At 40.2% G+C, this 19,494-nt stretch overlaps 1 protein-coding gene across 3 annotated transcripts in view; it reads right to left on the bottom strand.

The window, feature by feature from the left end:
* SPATA7 (spermatogenesis associated 7) overlaps positions 1-18,277 on the bottom strand; it is a 40,235-nt gene extending 21,958 nt beyond the window's left edge. Inside the window, exons 1-4 of one of the 3 annotated variants that reach the window (XM_087725216.1) lie at positions 18,070-18,277; positions 14,848-14,922; positions 12,087-12,182; positions 6,866-6,913 (exon numbers count right to left, since the gene is read on the bottom strand). In XM_087725216.1, the coding sequence (XP_087581342.1) occupies positions 6,866-6,913; positions 12,087-12,182; positions 14,848-14,922; positions 18,070-18,124 (274 nt within the window). In that variant the 5' untranslated portion in view covers positions 18,125-18,277. The other 2 variants (XM_087725234.1, XM_087725224.1) reach the window with 2 other exon arrangements.
* Positions 18,278-19,494: the final 1,217 nt, after the last annotated feature.

Genomic DNA, 19,494 nt, shown 5'->3' with positions numbered 1-19,494 from the left:
AGTAATGGTTTTCAACTAAAGCTATTTTTTAGTATCAATAGATATGAGATGATGAGAAACTTGAAAATGCCCTGTAATCTGATATATTATCTTATTCTTAATAAGGCCTATATTATGATAAATCAGTATAATTTTATTCTATTTAACAGCCCAAATGCATAACTTTAAATTTAAATTAAAATTAGTAAATTGAAGATCCTCCTGCATCAGGGCCTTGGAATGAGTGCCCCTCCCTGTCGATTGAAGTGGGCCTTGGTGGCCACATTGTCCGTGAGCAGGAGGACATGTTGGTCTGTGACTAGATGTTCGAAGCGTCGCAAGGCTAGGTGTGCGGCTCTCAGCTCCAGCTAATTGATGCTGTTCTCCAGTTCTTCGTTTGACCAGCACCCATGGAACAGTTGTGACTGGAGATGCACCCCCTGCCCCGAATAGGCTGGCATCTGACATCACTGTCACTTGATGTAGTTCCTTGAAGAGGGATTTTTTCCTGATCGCTGGAGAGACCTACCATCAGCGCGAACTGCAGATTCGTGGAGGGATGTGCATCTTGATGTTGGAGTTGCTCCTTTTGGCTCACTGATGTGGAAGTAGGAGCCACTGCAATGGTTGTGCATGCAAACCTGCCCAGGGCATGACCGACAAGCACAAGATCATTTTCCCTAGTAAGCTGGAAAGCTGTATCAGTGGCACCTGGTATTGCACTAGAATGGATGAGACCATCTGACATAGGCTAGATTGGCGGTCTGGAGACAGGAAAACCTCGCAGGTGGAAGTGTCAATCACAGCCCCTAGATGTAATAGTCTGTTGGTGGGCTGGAGATGACTCTTCTCCATGTTCACGGAGAAGTGGTGTTTCCGTAGGACGAGCGTTGTGGTATGCACATCCCTGTATGCCTATCTGATGGATGATGATTGAATGAGGATGTCGTCCAGATAACAGTGTACGCACACCTGGTTGTCAGTATATGCGCACCGGCCGCCAACAGTTTTGTGAAAGTCCTGGGGGGCGATGACAGGCGGAATGGCATGGTGTGATACTGGAAGTGCCGCCCCTCATAATGGAACTGCAGGAACTTTCGATGTGCTGGTCTGATGCGTACATGCAGGTAAGCCTCCCCAAGATCTATAGACGTGAGTAGATCCCCTTCCTGAATGCTGTCCAAGATGGAATTTAGGATCTGCATTTTGAAGTGTTTGTATACTACATGGGAGTTGAGCCTCTTGGGATCTAATATGGCTCTGCACACACACACACAGCTTTTGGGCACAAGGAAGAACATAGAATAGAAGCTTAGACCTTCCTGATCCAATGAAACTGGTTCTATCACCTTGATGTCTAGGAGATGGCGAATCTCAGTTTCCACTGATTCCCTCTTGGCGGGATTCCTGGGAGTGGGGCAACTCAGAAAGTGGGGTGGAGGGAGGGGAAAGGAATTCTATGGTGAGGCCCAGCCTCACCATCTGGATAACCCAGGCATCGGTGGTGGTTGTCTCCTTCTACTGGGGTAGGAAGGCTCGTAGACGGCTGCCAATCGTTAAGTTGGGGCAAGAGTCACTTTGTTCTGTGGAAGGGCTTGGTATTAGCCCCTCGGAAAGATCGCTTGCCATAGGGTTGTTGTCTGTCCCTGTCCCTGAAGGACTGTCTGTCCTGGTACCTATTTGCTCCCTGGGAATATGGTCTCTGGAATTGGGAAGCAGACATTCCAGAGTCAGCCTGTCAAAAGAGCTGCCTGCGGGAGTATGGAGAGACTGTTGTCATATTTCTTGTGCTGGACTGGCATGGCCTTCTTCTTGTCTTTGGTCTCGACCAAAGAGTTTATCCCCTTTGAAAGGAACAGAAGCCAAACTTCATTTAGAGTGCATATTTGCCTGCCAATGATGAACCCACACTGGGAAGACACATTGGCTGCCATAGCCCGTGAGGCAAATTTGGCAGCGTTAAGTGTGGCATCTGCTGAATATTCCGTGGCTGTCGCCAGCTTGTTTAAATCTTGGCAGAGCCTGGTGTCCTCTACCGAAATCTTGTCTAATAGCTGTCTCAGCCACATGAGTGTGGCCCTGTTGAAAAGGAAGCCGATGTTAAGGCCCTGATGGCCCAGGACACGGCCTGATGAACTTTCTTAAATGAGGATTCTGCCCTTTTGTCCTCCGTCTTCACTACCTCCATGAGATTGGAGGGAATGAGTACTGAAGATGTAAGGGCGGCCACAGGGGTATCAACCATGGACCACTGCAAGAGATTCTCCATCTCCGGGGCCACCGCATATAACTGTTTGTCACAACCACGAAGAGCTGGGATAGACCCAGGCTGAGACCACTGGCGTTGGACTACGTTGAGGAAGAGCTGAGGGGTAGGAGCCTCCTTGCATTCTGCAGGTGTTTCAGAAAAGAAGGTGCTGCTCTTAGCTTTCTTGGATGGTTGTTCCTTAGTAGGCTCATCCGAGGTACTGGCCATGTCTGAACTAGTGATCACCTTGGCCTTGAGAAAAAGCAATTTGAAGAGTGCAGGCTTGAAGAGGCCAGTGAAGGCCGGCTTGAGGATCTGCTCAGTGGTCACGTCCTCTGCTGCTAGTGAATCCTCACTGCATACTGAAGGTTTGGGAGCGGGAGGGTCCTGAACAGGAACAGGACTGTCCTTCTTCTGGCTCTGCTGGACTGGGACCTGAATTGTGTGTTTACTGGAGGTGACCCCATGCTGAAAGGCAAAGTCCATTATGGCCTGGGAAATAAATTCCTGCTGTTCTACAGAGAAGCATGCTGAGGTAGGCCTAGAATTGGCTGTGGCCTCCTTTTGCCTGTGGTCATTAGGAGAGTCCTCAGCTGTCACAGGAAGACATTCGAATGGAGCAAAATTATCCTCGAAACAAGCTGCCTGGAAATCTTGTGAGACTGAAATATCATCTGGAAAGACATCTGGTACCTCATCCCTGGCCTGACTGGATTCAGCTTGCCTTACGGAAGATGGATTAACCATCAGTGCCTTTTGCACCTTAGTAAATTGTTTTTCCAAAGCATTAAAGTACCTGCTGGCATCTCTATCTGTTATAGAAGACTTATGAGAGGATGTTTTAGACCTCTCTGACTTGCTAGAGGACTTGGATGGCACTTAGTCGACTTTCTCCTTGGGGCTGGCTGTAGGATGGAGCATGTGCCTGGGTAGGGTTCTTCCTCCCCGTAACATGAGTCAGCCATTCCTGTGGTTAGCTAGGATGGCAATGCGAACGCCCCACTTACCACCTCAGGACCAGGTCAGATCAATCAATTCCAGAGATGAAATTCTGCGACAGCCGCACCGGATCTTTGACCAAGTACTCGGAAAGGGAATAGCCCGGGACTGGGTTGTTGGGAGCGCTCAAGCAGCCTCGTTTGAGGCCTCTGGAACCGCTTCTTGGGTCTGCAACTGACTTGAAGTCTTTGGAGCTGTGGTAGACAGGGGCTTTCAGGCTGCAAGTCTCTAATATGCAGCTGCTAGGAGACCAGATCAAGCTGCCAGATAGGGAGAAGCAAAGTCCAGGCACGGCTCTCTCTGTGCTTTCCCTGAGGAGCGATCCCTGTCAAGATGAAAATCGCCGCTGAAATGACAGTCCAAGGTGATCTGACAGCCAAAATGGCAAGCATACCAAATTCGCTATTCAAAATGGCAGTCGCCTTGAAACAATGTCCCAAATGGCGGCCACGTTCTCTGTAGTGTCAAGGCCTCATTCCCAGGCTGCCCGGAGCCCTTTCAGAAGCCTCAGCCGATGCTCACCCGATCCGTTCACTAGCTGTTATAGTGCCATCGCGCTGCTCCAGTGGTTTTAAACTTCAAATGGAGCTTTGATAGCTCCGTGTTGTCGGCTCCGAGCCTCGTGCAAGGCTTCTAGGAGCCTGAGGTGCTGCACAAGCCGAAGGGCCTTTGACAGCTGTCAAAGAGTTGCCAATTCAATTTTTTTAAATCTTCTGCTGTAATGAAAAAATAATTGAAGAATCCAAGGTAATAACTTTAATTTCTCTGCTCACTGACTGAGGAGAGAGTCTAAGTCACTACTATAGATTTGACTGAGTTGAGAAAAACTGAGGCAATCAAGCCAGGAGGCGTGGCTAGACTCTAAAATCAACTCAGACACTGGGCAGACAAACTGAAGTTGAACCCATGCTTAGATTCTCCAAGCAGCGCACAGGAGAAGGCAGAATTTATTCTACTTCATTTTCTGTTTTTGTTAATTTCTAGTTATTTGCAGCACATTTGTCCAACATTCTCCAACCTATCCAGATTGTTTTGAATTTTCTTTCTATTTCCTAGGCAATATCCCACTCAGTATTGTAACATCTACAGATTTAATAAACATGATCTGCTCCAGAATTTTCCCAGTTAGCAATGTTAGACTGATCAATCTGCCATTTCCTGGATCTTCCCGTATCACATCTTAAAATAATTTTTATTGTCCTTTATTTTCCCATGGGAAAAACCCACAAAGTAAAATAAACAAGAAAAGAATAGATATACATAAGATAAAAAGCTAAGTTCTTAGACAGTAAATTAAATGCTGACAAAATAATATTGATCTTTCCATACCATCAAGGTTCATTGTTCTTTTCTTGAAGAAAAGTACATTTTCTTTCCTCCAGTCATCTGACACTTTAATCAGGATCTCAATAATACAAAGGTTCAGCCAGACTATAATGAATTTCTTCACTACACTCAGATGCAATTCATCTGCTTGTGAAGATTTAATTTAAAGAGGTATTTCCTGGACATGTTTCCTCAATCTTAAGCTTCAATTTTGCCTCTCCATTCTAGCTTTCCTATCTTCACAATATAGGTAGTCCTCGAGTTATGAATGTAACCCGAGGATTTGTGGGAGTGAATCTTGTACCTTGAACGTGATCACTCCCTTCCTTCACCCATTCATTTGCTAATCAAATGCGCGGCTTGTTAAGGGTACATGAGGAATTTCAGGGTGAGGAAGGCCATGGGGGGAGAGGAGGGGCTAGTGATGGAATAGGCCACCTGCTTAAGACTACCCAAGCCTTCCCTGACCCACTGAAAAACCTCATGTTCCCCACAATTGCTTTCCACCCCCCAACCTGCCGTACTGGGTCACTTACCATGGGAAGATCTAGTAAACTGTCTCTTCTCCAGCCTCTGCTGCGCGTGCCCCTCCAACGTTCCATTTAGGCCTGCACAGACCTCAGCTGGCATTTTCCTGGCCAAAACGAAGGTCCCTTTAGGTCTGCACAGGCCTCGACCGACACATTACAGGCCAAAATGGAGGTTTGGAGGAGCAGGCCTGCCCCTCCAATGCTCTGTTTAGGCCTCTGCAGTGCCAGGTGAACCTGCGCAGGCCTAAATGGAGCCCCATTTTGGCTGGAAAAATGCCAGCTGAGGCCTGCACAGGCCTAAACGGCTCATTGGAAGGGCAGGCCCATCCCTTCAAACCTCCATTTTGGCCGGCAAAGTGCAGAATGAATGTTGCACAGCCTCTGTGGTTGTTCTTAAGGGTGAACAACTGTCATGGTGCTGCAAGATTCATAGTTTTAGGACTCGCTTGTAAATACTAGGAGACGCTGATTGCGTAAATTTGAGAGTTCACTAAGAGAATGTTCGTAACCAGGGGATTGCCTATATCCCAGTGAAATACCCAATTTACTTTTTTTGTTGATTAAGACTGAATCAAAATAACAGCTCAGTTTCTATGCCTTTTGTTTGCTACCAAAGTATTTTGCCATCTGTGTTCATCAGCTAGCATAATTCTTTTTCTTTTATTTGGAACATATCTAAAGAAGCCTCCTTTGGTAACTTTAGCTCACATGAGTTTTGGTTTACCTGGTACCAGCTCTATATTCCAGTATACCTGTCTGTACTTTTATCTGTGACTTAGTCCTCTTACATGAACAATTTTGTTTTTAAATCTTCATTAAGACATAGAAAGTGCCCGGGAAAAATAATTTAAATAGCTAAAAAAAAAAAAGGATTAAAATGCATTCCTATAGGGCTAAACTGTCTCACCCTGCTAGATTTCCATGAGAAACAATTTACGTTGCTGACTCATAACCAAAAAATTCTTCTTTAATGTACAAATAATTCCGTTTCATCTATATTTTCTATAGACTGCATTTTTGCCCTGAATAATTCTTACTACTCTTAAGCCTGTTTTCATACAATTTTATAAGACATTTTTATTATATAGAATCAAAAATCTGAAAGATTGAAAATAACTTCCAAAATCTTCTAGTTCAATCCCCTTCCCAGTGGAGAATTTGTGAACTATACCATCCTCCATAAACAGTCTTTCAATGGTGGTTATTGATTGATGATTTGCTTAAACAAAAGACATATTAAACAATATCTATAGCTGCCTATCTCACCAACAGATTGTAGGTGGCATCCAAGTTAAAATCAAAACAAATAACACAAATTAAAAAGCAAAATACACAAAATCATACTACTGTTAAACAGTACTGCTAAACAGTGTGGGCTAGGTCTTGCTATTTAAGATTACAAAATAAACAAAAAAACAAAATAAAACAGTTTTTGTTTTGTATATTTTTGTATACCGTACCATACCGTACCGTACCATACCATAGTCTTATTAGACAGAGTTTGAACGATGCTGAATTGAAATATCACAGTTCAGGGTGTTTGTCATGGCTTATTGTGTTCATCCATTGATAGACAGCAGTCACCAGAAATAATAGACTGCTGCATATTTCAAATCAACTTAAAATTTGAAGATGAGAGGAAGTAAGAGGAAATGTCACTGCAAGTAATGATGTATCTAGTACTGAATAATAATTCTAATTTCTGAATAATAATGAATGCTATCAATATATAATTTTCATGATATGCTTTTTAAAATTATTAACAATCAAAGAAAATACTTACATTTTATGCTGTTTAATCTGCTTTTTGGTAATGAACAATCTATAGCAGCTGAAAACAAACACCACAAAGTGAATAAAAAAGGAATTTGTTGCATGAGTTGTCAATATGTATCTACAAAACAAAACTTTATAATTGAACCTTTACAGCTTGTCCATGCTTTTAATATATTCTTATTTTATTAACTACCTATTTATACAGTGGGGCAAAAAAGTATTTAGTTAGGAGTTGAAAGTCCGTGTTGCCCAGTGACAGCCCCAAAACATCACTGCTCTAGAGGAGATCTGCATGGAGGAATGGGCCAACATACCAGCAACAGTGTGTGCCAACCTTGTGAAGACTTACAGAAAACGTTTGACCTCTGTCATTGCCAATAAAGGATATATAACAAAGTATTGAGATGAACTTTTGATATTGACCAAATACTTATTTTCCACCATAATTTGCAAAAAAAATCTTTCCAAATCAGACATTGTGATTGTCTGGATTTGTTCTCTCATTTTGTCTCTCATAGTTGAGGTCCTCTGTCCTCTTTTTAAGTGGAGGAACTTACGCAATTGGTGGCTGACTAAATACTTTTTTGCCCCACTGTATAGCTATCTGCTTTCCTACTGTACTTGTATGCTACTCATTCCTGAGGCTATAGACACCTAATAATTTTTTTTAAAAAAAACAAACCAATATAAATAATTCTCACACGATACAGATCCTATTTACATATTGTAAAACTCCTTTTCCTGTGCCAACTCAAAGACAAAAGTTGTTACACGTTTCCTGAAACTCAAAAAGAATGAAACAAGCAAAAGCTCCACTGGGAAAGGGAACAGGGGCAACATTGATAAAACCCATTTCCAAGGCCCTGTTAGATGTCAATTCTACAAGGAGAGGATGTATAAATAGTTAATATAAAATATGAGCAGACAAGTAAATTAATTCCAAAGAAGGAGGTATTTCAAATAATGACCCATGTAGGACCTTAGAGATGAAATTTGGGGGCCTGTTTTTAGGACTATGCCATTTTTAGTGCTTGATGGAATCATACTGCCCAGACAGACCCAAAGTGCAATTTGTGATGCTTCTCAATTCACGACTCTTGCTTGAGGAGGGGCAATAGTCATGGTTAAGAGGGTTTTTGCACAACTCTGTGCATCAATTGTGCCCAATCCTGGATGGGGGAGATTTGGTTCACATTCATTCATGCCCAGGTCACCTCCATACTGTACTACTGTAATTCACTTTGCATGTGGCTGCCCTTGAAGAATTATTTAGAAGTTTCAGCAAAATGCAGCAGTGTAGGAAGTTATATGTGCTCCTAAGACATGTCATATTGAACCTCTGCTCTGCGGTCTGCATTGATGGCCAGTTTTTTTTTCCGGGGCCAATGCAAAGTGCTGGTTTCAACCTTCATAGCATGGGACTGGGTTATCTGGGGGTCTCTAATTATATCAGCCCAGCCCATTAAATCTGGCAGAGAAGGTATGCTGCAGATGACATCTTCCAGGGGCCTACATTTAGCAGAACCAAAGTAGTGGGTCTTCTCTGCTGTGGCACCTGTTTTATGGAGCTTTCTTTCCCCCAGACATAATGCTTTTAATGCATTAAAAACATCCTTTTAATGTTCCAGAAATTCCTCAAAACCTGGTTATGCCATCAACTCTGGAAATCAGAGTAAATTCCTGTGAGATGGGTGAGGTGAATGGCTATATAAAGTCTGGGAATCAATCAATCAATAGTATCATGCAGATATAATAGTGATAGAAGAGAATATTTGTAACTCAGGGTTGAACTATGGGTCCTTGCTAAGCATTGATTATGTTACCTAGTGGGTTAACATCTGTAAGAAAACAAGCAAACTCAGACACCACCAAGGATCCCACAGACATAATGCTACACTATGGTAGGCCATGAAAATAGGAAGGAAAATATCCAGAAATGTTAACATGCTGAAATTTGAAAAATATTTTTTTTTCAATTTTCTGACACCCCCCCTCCTTTTAAAAACATGTAGGACAAAACCTATTTTATTCTTTATAGAGGCTAACAATGAATGCAAGACTCCCATGGTATCTTGAATATTGCCTATTATCTGCCTTCAGGTAAAACTTCTGGTCTTCATCTAACACTCTGTATATTCCATAATAACATATCATTTATACTTAGCATAGATTTTTTTTTACCTTAGGAGAGTTTAAACTGGAGAAAACATGTATACTGGAAGAAGTAAAAATAGTATGCTGAGCTATCAGCTGGATCAGCAACATGTTATTTAGGCCTATCAATTCAACTGCTCTGGGTTTCATCTGAATTAGTCTTAAGTACTCAGTCTTAGAAAATATTTAATAGGTTTTTTAATATAATTATGTCCAAAGACCATCTCTGCCAAGCTTTCGTTAGTTACTGTAAGACCCCTAGTTCTTTTAGTATTGGCAATAAGGCTTCCTGATCACCTGGCCCAATTTCAAATTAAAACAGTCAGGGCTCTAATGTTAGAGAGGAGGAGACCAACTGCCATCTGGTTACTTTCCTGCCAAGACATCAGCATCCATGCAAGCAAAGAGATAGAGAATATAAATCCTCTCTTATTTACTGAACACATTCCTTTCCTTAACTGCCTCAAGCAACAGCCATTAGAGGAAGAAATGAGGTAGAGGCCTTCTCCACAAGTCTAGTTTGGCCTAACTCCTATCTGTCTTTTCCCCGAACCATCACTTGCAGTTCTATTATAGCGTCATTGGTATCGGGAGTGGGAAGTGTCCTGATTTCACACAGACTTCAGCATAATTTAGCTCTCTGAATGCTTTAGTTCTGCTTGTGAATTATAATGATGGTGTAAGAGGAAATAATGAACTGAAGTGGAAGCTTAAGACAAAAACTGCTATGCCATTGGGGTTTCTAACTCTGCCTTTATCATCTGTAGCCCCCAAATGACTTCCTGTGAATCAATAGTGCCCTGAAAGTATTTTCCTCTTAAGTCCACTGATCTATTTCTTTTGCTTATTAATATATTCAACTAAATAAACTTGGGTGCTGAGAGAAATGGTTTATTTAAAAGTATTAAGTAAATGCTACACTTTCCAGGCAAATCTCAGCCTGGAATTATCAAGTATCAATAGAATTTAATGAGTGCATAGGGCCATAGGCAAAGTACTTGATTTATAATGATATTCCATGTCTCTGTAGAACACAGAAAACTATTCTGATCAAATTACGTATTTGCCTTTTCTTCTTCAATGTAGCTCATTTTCCCATCTTACATATCCAATTCAATGTGGAGTATTACCTTGTAAACATAAATTACCTCAAAGTATCTTGGATACTTCATTAGAAAAATAAATGTCCTTTTGCACAGAAAAAATGGGATCCCGTTTACATATTTGTAATTTACTGCTTTTCCAGGCATAAAACAACCTCATTAGCAAATACTTGTCTTAAAAAGCTACTTTAAGAAGAATAGTGGGTCAAGGGATGATCATAAAATAGAAAATACAGTATTTTGTTTTGAACCCAAAACAATCCATTACATTGCAAAACGTCTACTGAATCATGTTGGGCCATTCGTGGTTCAATCGACATATAATCCAGAATGTTTGGGTTGTTCCAATTCAAATAAAACAGAAGACATATGAGATGATAATGATATTTTAATATAGCAGTTCACTCCAGAAGACTCTGAGTGGCTTACAAAATATACTATATTAAAACAAGTAGGATAAAGCTGCTCTGTGTAATCTCTCACCTTCTCCTCAGCAGTTGTCAACTTGGCCTAACAGCCTGGTTCTTTCTCTTGTCTCAGTAAGTCATTGCTGATGCCAAAGAGGGACATAACCTACTAAGCCACCCCTACTCCCAATATTCCCCAGGAGAACGTTTACTCTTATTCGGACAAAAGTAAAAAAATATGATATCAGATCTAAGTACTATCCAAACAAGGAAAAGATGAAAATTCTTATGTCTTGCCTAAAAGAGAAATACTTCTAGTTCTTTACATAGAATACGCAAGGGAAACAGATGCAGGACACTGGTTTGTTATAAAGAAAATCTGATACATAGCTTCTTAGGTTTTCTACAATAAAATGTACTTATTAGAGGTTCTTTTATTCTTCTGTGCCATTTTGTTCTTAGCACAGTCCCAAACACCTGAAACATACATATTTGAGTGTGGCCATGGACCATACAAAATAATTTTATATATGAAACATTTTATATATTCTTAGGGTCTAGTACCTTGATGCACCCCTCTTGTGACAGCCACCAATTTATTCAGTTAACTCTTAGGAAATCAGAGTGCATATCTACTAACCAGGGGGGGAAGCCTCACTGAACTCAAGAAAATTTAGTTCTGAATAGACCTCTACAGGAATATTACTTTTGTCTTATTCTTCAATCTCTTTATTAAAAGAGATGAAAAGACCTCTCTGCTAAATATTAATAAGGATGTACCACCAGTTTGGAGAATAAATATCTGATCAATGACCCGGGAAGTGACATATTATGAAATAATTATTTTATATAATTATTATCTGAAACCCTCCAACTTTCATTAATATTGGCTGGTATACTTCCTGTATTTAGCTTTTATGTCTATTGCATTTTTAGTGAGAAAATAGTATGTACTCAAGATTCATAAATATTTCTGATTAAATTAGAAATGCAATCATTAGAGTGCTGATAAATAAAGAAATTGGCATTTTTTCCAACTTCTAAATGATATCCCACTAATCCCAATGCTTGTTATTTTTAATATCTATCTATCTATATATATATATAGATAAAAGGAAAAGTACCTTTGGAAGCACACCACAAAAAGATGTGGAAATTATAATCATAATCACAATAATAAATTAAACTTGTATGCCACCAACCTTTCAACGATTCAGGAGAAAACACAGGGCAACAAAATGACCTATCTGATTTTAGTTTAAAAAAACCAACATATTGCAATGGCACACATGATCTGCATCTCTAATCAAATTTTCCTAAGAGTATATCTGTTGCAAAATCTTATTTTCTAATAACAGAATATTTATAATATTTTATCCTTTTGTTGCCTTTATAAAGTTTGAAGTAATATATACTGTTGTATGTCTCAAGCCCATCTGTGACCTTTAGGACCAAGTGGACATTTGAATCAGATCTCCAGGCAGCTAGTCTGAAATTCTTACTACTATACCTTATGATTATTATAACAAATGTTTGAAAATAATTCAAGTATGAGTATTTTTACCTTTGGCTGAAAGTATTTTATTGTAATGAACAGCCATGTGATCCCTGATGAGGTACTGATTACTGAGTCTGCGGGAGGAGGAGTCAATGCAGAAAGCTACCGAAATAAAACATATTTGAGCATTAGGATAAAATGCCAATAATTTTGATCCACAATTGCAGTTACAAGGAAAAAATTGAAAATGTGAATAAAGGTGGCATTAAAATGAAATAAACAGCACGGTACACCTGGATATTTTTGTATACTGTTTTTCCTGGACTGAATAAACTGTATGAAAAAGGGAGAATGATGATCATGTCCAAAGCCCATGCATGAGAAAGCAGTGGTGATCTAGCCATAGAACCTACGTAATTATTTAAATAATTAAAAATATAGTCAAACCTTTCTGCCACAAATTGAAATTGTCCAAGGCAATGGTAGTTAAAATATTTAAAGTACTTAAAACATAGAACTGAGATTAAGGTGTACTAAAGGAAACAAGACACACTTAAACTAAACTAACTTATTCTAGATACCTTCATTTGGTCTAAAATGTTATTAAGTAAAGAGTTACCATACTTTTCGGAATATAAGACACACCGGAGTATAAGACGCACCAAGGTTTTGAAGAGGATTTTTTTTAAAGTAGGTAGGTAGATAGATAGATAGGGAGACAAAGAGAGAGAAATACAGTAGGTAGTTAGGGAGAGGGAGAGAGTAGTTAGGTAGGTAGGTAGACAAAGGGATATATATAGAGAGAAATAGAGAGAGAGAGAAAGAAATACAGTAGGTAGGTAGGGAGAGGGATAGAGAGAGAGAAATACAGTAGGTAGGTAGGGAGAGAATAGGGAGTAGGTAGATGTTTCCAGGTGTATTTATCCATACGCTGGAGAAGGAAATCGCTGCAGCACCTAAGACTTTGTTTTGGCTGGCACTGCACTTGATCAATGTAATTCTCTTCAATCAGTTAAAGGGGGGGGAGAGTTTTTGCACTCTGCAAACCTCTCCAAAACAGCCCATTTTTCATGAAAACAGGCCAGTTTTTTTTTTTAAAGGCATGAATAGGCTTGGAAGGGGGGCTTGCAGAGTGCTCCTGGGGGATGGAGGGGCCAAAAATGAGCAAAAATGGCCCATTTTTCGTGAAAACAGGCCTGTTGTTTGTCAAAAGAATTGCATGCATAGCCTTATGGAGGCTTAGAGTGTTTCCGGGGGGGGGGGGAGATGCTCATTTCTGCCCTCCCCAGCCCCCAGGAGCTCTCTGAAAGCCTCCATAAGGCTATGCACAGTCATTTTGGTGAAGGAGGCGGGGCTTTGGAAGGAAAAAATGCTGTATTCGATGTATAAAACGCACCCAGATTTTCAGCCTCTTTTTTTAGGAAAAAATGTGTGTCTTATACTCCGAAAAATACGGTATGTGGAACCATCAAACAAGGTTTAGATTGAACCAGAGGAAAAACCTCACCCAGATCCAGATGGTGGCAGTTTGCATATGAGACTCACATATAAGAGAATAAGTAGATTAATGAAATCCTTGGCAGAGAATCTTTCCCAAGATTTATATAGCATTCTCTGAGGTGTTTGTCCTGCTTATTTTATAACAGGAATATTTATTTTGTAAGTCTTATTTAAAATGACCTGAGAAATGGCCAGGAATACTTGATGCTATAGTATTGTTTACACGTGTAGGTTTTCAAGTTGAATGAATCTAGAAAACCCTCTGTGAAAGCACTACATTTTAAAAAGTTTAAGTTACTAGTCCTATTTTTTTCAATTTAACTTAAAAAAAAACAAATTAGATAGTTTTATGCTCTAATCATAATGATCTTTCATTAGGCACATCCATTTCTTGCTATTAATTAATTTAGATTAAACAGGATGCCACTTCTTCCAGATCCTTTAATGCTTTAGATAGCAATAGCAGTAGACTTATATACTGCTTCATAGGGCTTTCAGCCCTCTCTAAGCGGTTTACAGAGAGTCAGCATATTGCCCCCAACAATCTGGGTCCTCATTTTACCCACCTCGGAAGGATGGAAGGCTGAGTCAACCCTGAGCCGGTGAGATTTGAACCGCTGAACTGCTGATCTAGCAGTAGCCTGCAGTGCTGCATTTAACCACTGCGCCACCTCGGCTCTGAGGTGAGTGAGCTTCAGCTGTATTTGCTGGGATCATAGATCCCAAGAGGTCAGAGGACTGCTATCAGCAGGCATATTCAATGGTCTTGCTTTCTTGGTTTCTTAATACCATCAGTGTTCCTAGTCTGTGTTAAGATAGCAATTCCAACAACTAAATAATCATATATTAAATAAATAAGCAGACTAAAATCAACCCTCACACAGGACTGAGAATTCTTCTGTTACTGAGCCATGAACAAGATGAGCGCTAATCACAGAGCCATTTCAGCAATGCTTCTGCCAGGAAAAGTTTATGTCTTAATAGTCAGTGGAGCAGCATGTATCCAGGCATATGAAACTAGCATGAGACCCTCAAAACAGCTACTACAAGAATAGACCCATTATGAAGTCAATGTGATCACTCTGAGGTAAAGAGGCTTAAGGACTTCAGCTTGAAGGTTCTGACAATTTCATGCCAGTGAAGACAGAAAGCACTTGATGGGCCAAGTGGTGAGGGAATTTACTTTTAGGTTTAGATTTAGTTTCTTGGTTAAAGCAGAACTGATTATATTATTATATTCTGTCAAACTAATGCTTGAATAAAAGACTTGTAGTAGTCTACGTCTAGTGTGGTTTCCAAATAAATTCACATCACATAAATTACTTACCATTACTTTTGGTACTTAAATGTCCTTTGAATGGGCTTGCTAGCCCATACCTAGGAATGGTCAGATAGTCAATTACTGGAAAAAAAACAAGAAAAAACCAAGTGTAGATTGTTGTAATTGCCTATTAAAAATCTGGGGCTGTAGGATTTTTTAAAACCTTAATATTTTGCTACCAAAGTAGATTAATTAATGGAGAATGCTGTGCTTTCATAGGCTTAAGTAGCAAATGTTACTTAAGTTTAGCTTGCAAATGGCATATTTTTTTTATAGACTGCCTACTATATTTACTATAACTTTTAAGAACTTTATTGTGGTGGAAAACAACATAGAAGCAACCAATACAGTCTTTGCAAAAGTTTTTTCAGCAACAAATCTTATTCACAGAAAATGCAATAACTCAGCAATTAAAGAAACATTAATTTGAGAGTGGTTCTGGCCTAAGACCAGAATAATGTTAGTTTGTCAATATTATAGATAAACCAGCCCCATGTGATAACTAGAATATACTGACTCAAAAGAGCAGAACAAAAGCTATATAAAAATGAATCTATTCAGGTCTTGAAAATTTTATTAGGAAGAAGGACAAACTGGGACTTGCAATAAAAGAACAGCACTGTATCTTTTTTTACTTCTCATATACTCCTGGCTGAACTGCTTGGTAAGAGTTCTCTTCGTTTAAATGTAATAATATTGGGATGTTTGTACAGTTGAAATTCCTGTTTCTTAGTAATTCTATTTGAGTTTTACTTTAGATGTCACTCATTAGCTTACTTTGCTAATAGAGCAATGCAAAAAGCTACGAAGACTGTAAGTAGACCTTACCAACTGCCTCATTTAATGACCATTCAAAGTTGTGACAAACTTCCTGTTTATGATCATTGCAACACCTTGCAGCCATTTGATGGCAACTGGCACACATTTATGACTGTTGCAAAGTCTTGTGGTCATGCCATATGTGGGATTCACAACTGGCTTCCAGAAACAGAATTAATAGAAAAGATAGAAGTAAAATTACAAATCAAGGCCATGTTAAGGGATGATTCAATGATTCACTTAACTACAGAATGGAAAGTGATGTTGTAACTCCATCTCAGTCACGTGATTTTCTGTGCTTTAGCAATAGATCCCAATTGTGGTTGCTAAGCAAGGACTATCTGTGACTTTTTTCCTCTGGGCAGAAAGTTCCACTGCTATAAATTTGCACCTGGATAACATCACTAATAAAAACTTTTCTCAGAAAGAATGGCTTTCTCATTAATATTTTAAAGTAGTATTTTCTCAATCTGTCTTATACATGCTTAATAGGAAAGACAGACCATTAAATGAGATCTTCCACCTTTTATTTATATGTACATCCTATTTTTCATGAGAAAGCTGAGATAGTAGAGAAAGATTCTTTCATTCTACAAAGACTTTATGTCTTTAGGAAATTAAAACTTCCATTAGGCAGTAGTCATTTATTTTTCAGGATATGTTTTACAGATATTCTGGTATCAAGAAATTATTTCTACCTAAAGATGAACAAGACTATAAATGCATGGATAGGATAGTATGTTTTTGGTTCAACCGACTTCAGACACAATGGACATTTTTTATTATAAATTGCATCAATGAACTTCTCCCACTCCATGGATTAATGTCAGGAGCTGACCATTAAAATGTATCTACTGAATTAAAATGTTACTGCAAAATCTCTTTTACATCAACTGCATAATTATACCAATGACACAAAGTTATGTGAATGAAATACATTTAGACTGAACACCACTCAGATTTCATGGAAATCACTCTTGAATGATCATTAAATCAAGGTTTTACTGCAATAGTATAAAATTCAGAAATATAAAAATTATGGACCACCATCATCCTTTTATTACTTCACTCATGTCTTATTTTCTTCCGGACTGGACTAATGCAACGTGTGCTACATAAAGCTGCCTCTGAAAATAACCAGGAAGCTGCAATTGGTCCAGAATGTAGCAGCACAGGTAGATATGGATGCATCTTGTTATGCTCATGTTGCACCGTTACTACACAAGCTGCACTAGCTTTCAATAAAACTTTTTTATGTGATTCAATGTAATCTTTTAAAGTCCTATATGGCATAGGACCAGGCTACTTGAGGGGCCACCTTCTCTCAAGAATATCTGTCCAGCCTACATGTTCTAGATTCCTTCTTTTAAATCTTGTCATTTTGTGATGTCTAAGAAGTGTGTTTTTTCTGTGGTTATCTCTGATCTCTGCACCATTCTCTACCCTCTCCCTGGCCAAATTATAACAGGCCCCAACTCATCTTGCCCTTAACACGTGTCCTTGGAATTAAGAGCCCATTGAGTGCAAGAACCCTTTTGGTAGTTCTCTCTCCCTCTTTCACATTTGTCTAGTAAACACACAAGATTCATTTTTCTCATCATGCACATGTACACATCCAAACTAGACTGTTGCTTCTCTGTGCCATATATGTGGGTATATGCTTATTTATTTATTTGTCATGTTTATGTAGTGTATATTGGAGGTAGAGGCCCTATGAGAGCTGTATGTCCCCCAAAAATCATTTTAATATATGGTGGTTAGTGTATATTCAAAGTGACAATAAAGCTATTATTATATTCTATTATTCTATTATAATAATTCTAAATTCTATTCTATTAGTGACCCTTTGAGAGCTGTATGCCACGAAATTCATTTTCATGTATGCCGATTAGTGGACATTAAAAGTGACAATAAAGTTATTTCTAAGTCTAAGTCAAATTGCTGCTGCTGTGGAGATGATCAGGCCGAAAAATCTCTACGCTCCTCGTCCTTTCCCTGCTGGGGTTATCTGGAGCAGGCCAAACACGTTCGGGAAAGCGTTAGCAACCCCGCTTCCCCTCTCCCGCCGCCTCTCGCCTTCCCAGGAATCTGGAACGGCCAATTCTGGAACGGCTGCGGAGCCGGAGAAGCAGTGCATGCTGGGTGACAGAACTTTCGCAGCCGGCTAAAGCTCGCTCCCAGAGAAGCGTTTGCTTCCACGGGATGCCGGAATCTGGATCTTGGTCGCCACCGACCAAGAGCTCCGGACGAGCGGGGTAGCCCTCCCTCCGACTGCAGCAAGCTGGCAGCATTAAGAATGAAAGGACCCGGCAGCGGTGCCAATCGGGACCTAACAGTGAACCCTCGGGCGCCCTCCTCCCCGGCGCTTCGGGAGCAGATTCCCAATCCCGCTCGGTCCCTGCGCGCTACCTGGGCTGCTCTGCCACCTCCTGCGCTCGCCGCTTTCGTCCATCCTGACTCCCATGTTCCCGGCTTCCTCGCCCGTAAGGCCGGCCCCGGGAGACCCGGCGCCTCTCGGCGGTTTCCTGTCCCTCCTCCCTCTCTGCGCAGGCAAAGCCAACCAAGAGACGGGCCTAACCGGCGGCGGGGTTGCTATAGCCACCGTCGCTCGCTTCGCCGCCAAGGAGGTCTTAGGATCAGGGAGGGCGGAGAAAGGGCGGGGAAGATGGGTGGAAAAACCAACCCACTCCCGGGGCACATGGTCTCTGGGAGAAGCCCTCAATCTTCCTCGCCTGGCGTGGCGTGACAACCTGGCCCAATAGAGAGCAGCCGAATTTCCCGCCCTTAATTGGCAGCAGCAGGGACGGATGCCGGATTTGCGGGTGTCTGGGAGACGCTGTCGAAAAGGAGGAAGGTTAAAGAAGGGGAGTGAGAAAACGGATCAAAAGCTGTTGCCTCGATTTACCGTGCTATCCTATATTCGGGAATAAAGCCTTACGTCCTCCAATGGGTCGTTTCTGAAAAGGTTGTCTTAAATTTTGAGCATTCTGTATATAAAACCCCACCGAGCACAAGCAAGGTTAATCCTGTGCACAGGGCAAGCCAGCCAATGGTGCTAATAAAGCAAAGTCACAAAGCCGAGCTTGTTAATTTATGGCTAACACTTGCTCAGGAAGAGGCAGTTTATATTTTTTTTTAAAAAGCTGGATAGTATTTGTCAGGGCTATGTCTGCTAGATGGAAGGCACGAGGACAAAAAGGGCACAGATGTGTCTATGTGCACCTGTCTTGTGCAAGTTTCATTGGCTATAGTTGGCATTGCTTTTAAGAAAACTTTATTAAAATTGTACAAGAAAGCAATGTTGCTTGATGCTGAGGCAGATCACTTTTTTACAGGTGAATCAAATCCAAAATCCTTTTCTGCACAATAAAAAATAAATGTATATAATGCAGTTGTGTATCTTAGACATCCCAATTTATTTGGAGCACTATTAGGAAAGGACAGAAAGAGGTAGGATAACAAGATGTCACTAGAAACTTTTTACATTTGCTAAGAAGTCTACCCCCCTCTCATATTCCATTCATTCCAGTACATTAGTGGTGGGGTGGGAGGAGAGTTAGTTTTGATTTTGTGTTTCCAGCTATTATTGCTCAACACATTTGGTAATATGGGATACTATAGCAAAAAAAGCTTGTCCCAATTAAATTAGAAATTCCAGCTTCAATGAATTTTAGCTTCAATAAAGTCTCTTTAAATGAACATTTTATTTGTAGGTGCAATTGTTTTCATCCCTGAAGGATCATAAGGTGCCCCTACTGTATTCATACAGTGACAAAACGGGAATGTTAACAATTTTATATTGTTTTTCTGCTTATATGAATGCTCAAGATACAG

This window comes from Thamnophis sirtalis, unplaced genomic scaffold, assembly GCF_051295495.1.
Source record: "Thamnophis sirtalis isolate CommonGarterSnake01/CBP01778 unplaced genomic scaffold, rThaSir2_p1.2 scaffold_1, whole genome shotgun sequence".
NCBI lineage: Eukaryota > Metazoa > Chordata > Lepidosauria > Squamata > Natricidae > Thamnophis > Thamnophis sirtalis.
This window is presented reverse-complemented; position numbering and strand designations above follow the sequence as displayed.